The sequence below is a fragment of the Chaetura pelagica genome, unplaced genomic scaffold, assembly GCF_000747805.2.
Source record: "Chaetura pelagica isolate M959 unplaced genomic scaffold, ChaPel_1.0 scaffold207, whole genome shotgun sequence".
Taxonomy (NCBI): Eukaryota; Metazoa; Chordata; class Aves; order Apodiformes; family Apodidae; genus Chaetura; species Chaetura pelagica.
This window is the reverse complement of record NW_009953929.1, coordinates 3821244-3828789: the sequence shown is the minus strand read 5'-3', so window position 1 is coordinate 3828789 and position 7546 is coordinate 3821244. Positions and strand designations below refer to the sequence as shown.

At 38.7% G+C, this 7546-nt stretch overlaps 1 protein-coding gene across 1 annotated transcript in view; it reads right to left on the bottom strand.

Annotated features, from left to right (window-relative positions):
* ATP1B3 (ATPase, Na+/K+ transporting, beta 3 polypeptide) overlaps nt 1–445 on the bottom strand; it is a 24283-nt gene extending 23838 nt beyond the window's left edge. Inside the window, exons 1-2 of the mRNA XM_010001672.1 lie at nt 436–445; nt 18–299 (exon numbers count right to left, since the gene is read on the bottom strand). Coding sequence (XP_009999974.1) covers nt 18–299; nt 436–445 — 292 coding nt within the window. The remainder of the gene's footprint in view (nt 1–17; nt 300–435) is intronic.
* Between the last annotated feature and the right edge of the window lie 7101 nt (nt 446–7546).

Genomic DNA, 7546 nt, shown 5'->3' with positions numbered 1-7546 from the left:
CCCCCGCCCCGCCGCACGCCCTGCGGCCCGGCCTTCCAGCTCCGCCCGCGGGCTCGTTCGCCGCAGGCGCCCGCCGGGCGTGGGCAGAGCCCGGGCTGCCTCGGGGCAGCCTCCGCAGGCCGAAACGGCCCCGCTCTCCCCCCTGTAGCCCGTTAGTTGGTGACCTGGTGGCGTTTCACAGCAGTGAGCGGACACCTGGAGGCACGGGAGGGGCGGTGGAGGGTGAAAAATGCTGCTCTGCATTACAAGCGTAATTCCTGCCTCAGAACTTCCTTTAATTGTGCCACCATCCCAATACCCTTGGTAAAAGAACATGTATGTGTACAAATGTTGTAGAAGGGGTATTGATAATACAATTTATTTGAGCATGACACCTCAAAAACTCAGTTGCTATCACACTCCTAAAGACCAAGCTAAGAATAACACACAAAATACCATTCGCCATCTGAGCTGACAGCAGAGGAGCAGGCTCCATTTACTCTACCCCCTTAAATTCCCTCTTTCCCCATTACTAAAATGGAGCACAGTCCCCATCCCTCATTGTGGGTCAGCTCTAGTGTATTCTCCCTCATATATTGTTCAGCCAATTAAATAATGTACCATTAATTAGGGACTTGAAAAACCCAAGTGTAACAGGAGAGCTACTACATCAAAGCAGTTCCTAAAATAGTCACTCAGTAAGACAGTGATCACACCTGAGTAAAAAAGCTATTACAGAGTACATCCTAAAAATGTTAAGAGCAACAACATAAAAGATGACTTAAACAAGAGGAACTACTAAGTTTTTACCAGCCTGGTTAGTTTAAATCTTTATGGCAGCTGCAGTATTATTCACACCAGAAAGCAGTAAATGTGAAGTATAAAATAGAATAAACCTGTTCGCCTTCTGAATGTCTGATGCAAATGGTATCTTTTGTTCTACTACAGTACATTACCTAAGTAATTGTATTTGCCCTAACATAACAGCAGAAACCAATATATCACTCTGTGTCATACTTATCAGCAAATATATTCAATTTCAGACCCAAAATAACACATTTCAATTTTTCTTTTTTCTTCTAAATGTCACCAAGCAAAAGACTGTCATTCCATTCTAACCACTGCTTTGCTGAATTATTTTTCATACCTTATTCAAATAGGCATCCTGCACTCTTAAGGAATATGTCAGCAAATGGCCTATTGCCATTTTTTTGTATGGGAGACTGTATTGATTCAGTAACATAGAAGTTTACTACATACAAAATCAGAGAGCTAATACACATAAAAAAATCAGATTGCCTCTAAAGAACCACCGTGCCCTACATTATGCAATGAAATTTCAACATTTAAATATATTCATGTTTTTAAATTGTTAAAGAAAATGTAAACCAAAGTATTAGAGGAACTAGTATTCCTCAGCAACCACTGAAACTCTTCAGTCTGTTCATCATAAAACAGGAATCTTTTTGTGTTCTGCTCCAGAGAGCCCAGAAGCTCAGTTTGACTGTAACAACTATTACCTCCATTTACAAAATCAGCAGTCTCACACACCCCAGCCTGACCTGGGTGGAGGGTCACTGAAAATCAAACTGTTCAGATGTAAAAGGCTTAATATTTTTACTCATAGACATATAAACACATTAGCTAGAGACCGGTCCCAGGTAAAACCATGGAAAGGCCACCCATATTCCAGTCTGTCCTAAAAAAAAGTAACAAATGGCCACAGCATGACCAGGGCCTGCCCCACTGCTGCCAGCCAGAGCACAGCCCAGGCCTGGGGGCTGCAGGTGGGCAGGCAAGAGCCCAGGCTCAGCAGGGCCAGACACATCTGCAGACCAGCACCTCTGGTGCTGCTGGTGTGAGTGAAAGACGGCTCTGGGGCCATGGGGAATGATGGGGTAATTAAGGCCTTTTAGTGCACTCAGAGCCCTCATCAGTAGGACCAAACAACTTATTTTTTAAATTATTAAATGTTCAGCTAGTAAAACTAACTGCACTTCCATTTTAAACTTGAATTTCTCCATGCTATTGATTTAGTGCCACAAGACATCTTTATTAAAAACACCAGATTTTTATAGAAATAACCAGACTAAAAAACGGCTCACTGACATTTTAAAATGTCATTGTCAGTGGCAAGATATCAATGAGCTGATGTGCTTCCAGGAGCATCCTTCAGGGTGCTGAAACCTTAGCTGAAGGTATTTTACGTTAGCAGTCTTGGTGGTTGTATGAAGTCTGGTGATGGTGTTTGGAAAGGACAGGAAGGTCGGTGTGTTCATCTCTTCAGCAAAGCACAGGCAATGCTGTGGCAAAAAGAACTAATACAATCCAGCATGCATAAAAACTTGTCTTCTAGAAAGAAGATCTCTGTGTGCGTATTCGTGTAGAAACTCTACTAAAAAATCCTGCTATCACTTCAGATATTTACATTAGCAGGAAAATGGAAATAATAGAGAATATGGAAAAATTATTCAGGGAACATAGAACAAGCTAACTTACAATACAAAGATCACAACTTTCAGCTTATTCAGCTTCTGAGAGAAAAAAAAACTGACAAAAAAACTGGATTAATTTGAATAGGTATTTAAGTACAGAAGAGAGATCTTGATAGTATGACCTTTTCAACCTCTCTGACAAAGGCAGTGATATCCATTTGCTGGAAACTGTAGCTAGACAAACCTAATGTTGACATTTCCTGACTGTGAGGACAACTAAATATTTAAATCGTTTATCTCATGAGAGATAGAGAGTATACCTTTGCTTGGGTTTTGAACAGGAGATTAGATATACTTTTTAAAGGCAGGTTTAACTCAGATGTGAAAGAAATCCAGTTTTGTGGCAACAGGCAGCAAGACTTTGTTTACTGTCAAATAACACTGCAATGCGCCAGTCTAGGTCAGAAGCAGCATTCTCTTCTTGCAGACACCATCCAGAAAGCAAGACCAATTGTCTATGCTATCCACAGGGATTTTGCCCATGTTTGGTCGGATGGTTATTGAAATATTTGGTTGGGTTCCACAGAGAGAAATGAACAAGTGACACTCATGGTTCTGAATACCGATGTGTGGTGTTTGTCAGGTTTGTGCTCATGGCCTCACAGACCTTTCAGCACTAGGAATGGCCTTAGCTTACAATTTCCTATTTCTCTGGAAAGGCAGCTTTATCTGCATGGCTTTGTAAACATGTCATTAGTATTACGTGTTTTCCAAAGCACACCAGGAAGAAAACCACCTCAGCTCACTGTCAATAAAATAATGGGTTATGATGATAAAAATGTAAACACACAACACAACAAAATTTCAAACTTCTAAAATATTAATTGTATAAAGATACCTGCTAAGTTCTTTTTAAAAATTGTCACACACAACTCTGGCAGGAAAATAAATTATAGGAAGCAAGACTGCTACAGTTTATAGTACAGAGACTCTGCAGAGGCACAAGCTTTATTAGCACAAGCTTTTTCTTTTGTGTTGCTAAACAGGACTTCACTTTGGCCCACTGGAGGATTACTGATGACTAGGAAGCCACCCCCTTCTTTTCTAGTTTGGGTCTAGGGTGGACCACAGCAAAAATTTTGGCACCACTTGGATAGCTCCCTGGGGCTCCTTTAACTTCCACAGGGATCTGCCCAGTCTGGTTTCAAAGCAGCTTTTGAATTGCAAGAGACGTATTCGTAAGTTAGACACAAATCTGCTTCTTTATCCTCAGCTAAGTTTTGAACTGGAACTAGAATATAAACTGTAAACTAAGGAAGGACCACCTTCAAAAATATTATGACTGAGAAACACTTTCAACTTCATTGTACAAAATACCAAGAAACATAAGACACATTTTCATGAGGAAAAAAAAAAAAAACAACAACAAAAGACTTCCCACTAAAAATGAAAAAGAAAATGTCTGTCATTGTGAGAGTAAAAAGAGTACAGAAACAGTTCTTGTGTTTGGTAGTTCGCCAGTGAATCAGAAAGGGCTGGTAAAAATGCATTCATTGTGCAGAGCCCCCTCACTCTTGAAAAATCTCCTTTATTCACAGAGACAAGATTCTGCTCTTATATAGCACGACAAGTCCTGTTAAGTCAATGGGAGCTGACTTGCATAGAGAAGGCTTTTGCCTAGATATTCACATTTGTTTACAGTAGGAAAAAGAGCCTCTAACTACCATTGAAAATTATTTCACTGCTTATTTTTAATACAAAGGGCTTGAAGTGAGAAATGCTCAATTTGTAGGAAGGTTACTTCATGACTAATTTGGTAACACATGCAGTCAGAGTTAAGTTTCAGATTTTTTTCATGGTCAAGTAAAAAAGCTTATTAATTAAAGCTGATTAGAGAAGAGTTTATAAAAATAAGTTAACTGTCTTAATTGCTGAGGCATTTTTCTCCCATTTTGAGCTAATCCTTTGTAAACAGCAATCGAGTGAGGGACCACAGGCACTGTTATTGACAAGATCTGTACAGGAGACGAGTGAAGTACCTGGACTTAGGCAGAAAAAGGAGCTGGGCAAGATGGCTGCCTTTAGCTGATGGGTAACTCTGGCATGGCAGCAGAAAGAGCAGGGGCAAATTGGAAGCCAGCAGGAAAAGGGGTAAAGAGGGAAGATGAGTAACAGTGAAGGTAGAGTGAGGAGTTTTTGGGGCTGAAAATGAAGATTAATTATGAAATTCACATTAATTCTGAACTAGTGCTGAAAAAGATGATCTCTTCTCTCCCTGTTCCACTGTCCTTTCCAACCCTGGCTGTGATTTTTAGCACTGGTGTTCATTAACAGTGGGACTCTATGATCTTAAAGGTATTTTAACAACCTAAATGATTCTGGGATTTTACCTCATGATGACCCAATTTAGAGAGCTGAACTGCAAGAAAACAAATCCTGCAAGTTGAGTTTCCTGACTGGCTCACACGGGAGACCAGGGCAGACAGTAGGAGGAATGGGACTATCCCTTTCAGTAGCAGCCCACAATTAGACTGGCAGCATCACATCCTGAGATCAGCAGGGGACTCAGGCAGCAAGCCAAGGAGAAAGCCAGTGCTGGCTAAGCCAGGAGACTGAGGCTGAAATGAAGAGTCTATAAAGACAGAAAACGGTTGAAATATTGATGTTGGAGGGAATGAAAGGCCTGGAAAAGTGAGGTGGGGTTTGGAAGGAAAGAGGGTAGAAAGCAATTGCAGGAGTCTCTGTCCTTGCTGGAGCATCAAGTCCTGCTCCTAAAACTGCATTAGAAAGTGCTAAGTTTCACTATTTCTTTACCATCAAATTTTGTGAAGCCAATGATGAGTCAAATATGTATGTTTCATTGCCTTCTCTTATTACAGCAGATGGCATCTTAGTACTCTTATCAGTAATCAATGCATGCAACAGACAGAAGTCTTTTGCAGTAATCTAACATTATTGATAAAAGTGGTGGTATCATACCAATGTGATGGTCTCATTATAGCACTGACATGACTCTAGGTTGTTAAAAAAAGGGAAAAGGAAAAGACAATTAAGCAAAAAAAAAGGAACTGTGAACACCTGTGCATTTGGAAAGTCCTACAATCACAGTTCATATAGTTTGACTAATAAATGACTAAAGCCAAGCAAGGAAGACTCATTAGACAGCCAAACTTTTCCCTGAAAAGTGATACCTATGAAGCCAAATAGCTTTAGAAGACAATTTTTCACTTAACTTTTCCTCTCCTGTATCTGGTGTGTCTGTTTAGATATTGATCACATGAAAGTGTTAATTTTTTTCTCATTCACTTTTTCTTCGGCATCTACATTTCCCTATGGATGTAAATTTAGTCTATACAATGCTGGCAGTTTGTGCAGATTACCATGAAATACAATAGGTTGCCCCTCTAATTTACTTAAATGCTACTGAGAGATTGTTCTGTGATGGGAACTAGTATTTTCAGTTTTCCCAGTCCAACTTTCTTTTCCCAGTAAGTCACTGATTCCCTTAGTGATCTTGTACAAATAATTTGATTTAATTGCACCCGTACCAAGCCAGCTGGATAACTAAGCAAAGAGCAGCTCTTCACTGAAAACCAAGCACTATATGCCTAAACTGTGCCTTCTCAAGTAAACAAACACGGGGGAGACGAACCCGTTTTCCCTTGGGACCACTGTGAGGGAATCAAGCATTCCAAGTGCATTTCAAAACCTAGAAGATGGGTTCAAGTTTGGTCCTAAACATTTTTGCTAATCCACTAATTAACATGCTGGTTTTGCATAGAATAAAGGATTTTAAATATCTAGAAGCAGATTATCATAGTTTTTAAAAGAGCCACTATTTTTTTAAAAACATTAATTTACTTATTCACTTCAAACAGACTAGATCTCAACTGTTACGTTTTTAAAACTCTGGTGGCTTACTTAATGAATGCTTGTGACTCATAAGGCCTATTATTAGTCCTTCCGAGCATACATTAGCAAAAAAAATTACAGCAAGCCAGCTTTTATGTACTGTTTAGCAGAAAGTTCACTGTATTAAAGAAACCACTGCCATGTAGTTCACCTTTAACTGTTAAAAATATATTGTAACCTACTTGTTTTGAGTATGTTTCATTTTACTTTCTAATCCAAATTGTGTGTGTTACATACATACACACACTTCAGTAATGGTGGCATCAAACTGAAGGTATAAAAATACTTAACCAGCTGGTATACAGGAACAGCTCTTGACATAAAAATATACATACACATATGAGGTTATTTACTAACCCTTCATAAATATTTCTGCCACTCCATGAGAGCTAGATTTCTTAAAATGCTAAACACCTTCATCTCCTATTAACCACAAATGATACTGAAGATGCTCAGCATTTTTTCAGTGAAATCTGGTACCTGATAGATTAATTTGTAGGGAGTATCCCTATTAAGTACAATTGTGGAATGCCCGAAGTCAAAAAGCTTACAAATTGAGATGTCAACTTTTTATGTTACTAGACAATCTATTTATGTGATTTTGAAAAAGGAAGTTGGAAAAAAATAAAACTTTTGAAAATGGAAAATGACAGTCAGCATTTTTTTTCTAGTCTGAATGTGTGGGAATTCCACCATTACTCTGGTTTTGGTCTGACTTTTTTACAGCATTTTTGGTAAGATTATACTTCCAGCAAATTATTAAATAGTTTTAAACAAATTTATAACTTCTTGGTAACTGTCTTTCATTGACTTTTAACTATCTGTAGTTTTGAAAGAGCAGTAGATACACTTTTTAGTCTATAGTATACTTTTATTAAAAAATACGATAGAAAAATATAAAAGATTATCAGATCTACATAGGATCCATATGCCCACTGTTTTTGTTTCTGCAGCCTCCTGCAGGTTTAATTCCCAGCTTAGACTACTAGATTTTCCCAAAAGTGCCACCAATAAAGCTTTTCAATTATTTTTAACCTGTATTTTCTGATTTTTCTCACATTTGAACCAGCACAAACAACAGGTCTTTCTTTCTACAATTTAAAAATGTTCAGTGTAACTCCTACTATCAGATGTAACCCCTTGAAAGAAAACTATACTTAAACCAGTACATTTAACTCATCTCTATATACGTTAGAGGCAACATTGGTTACTACCACATA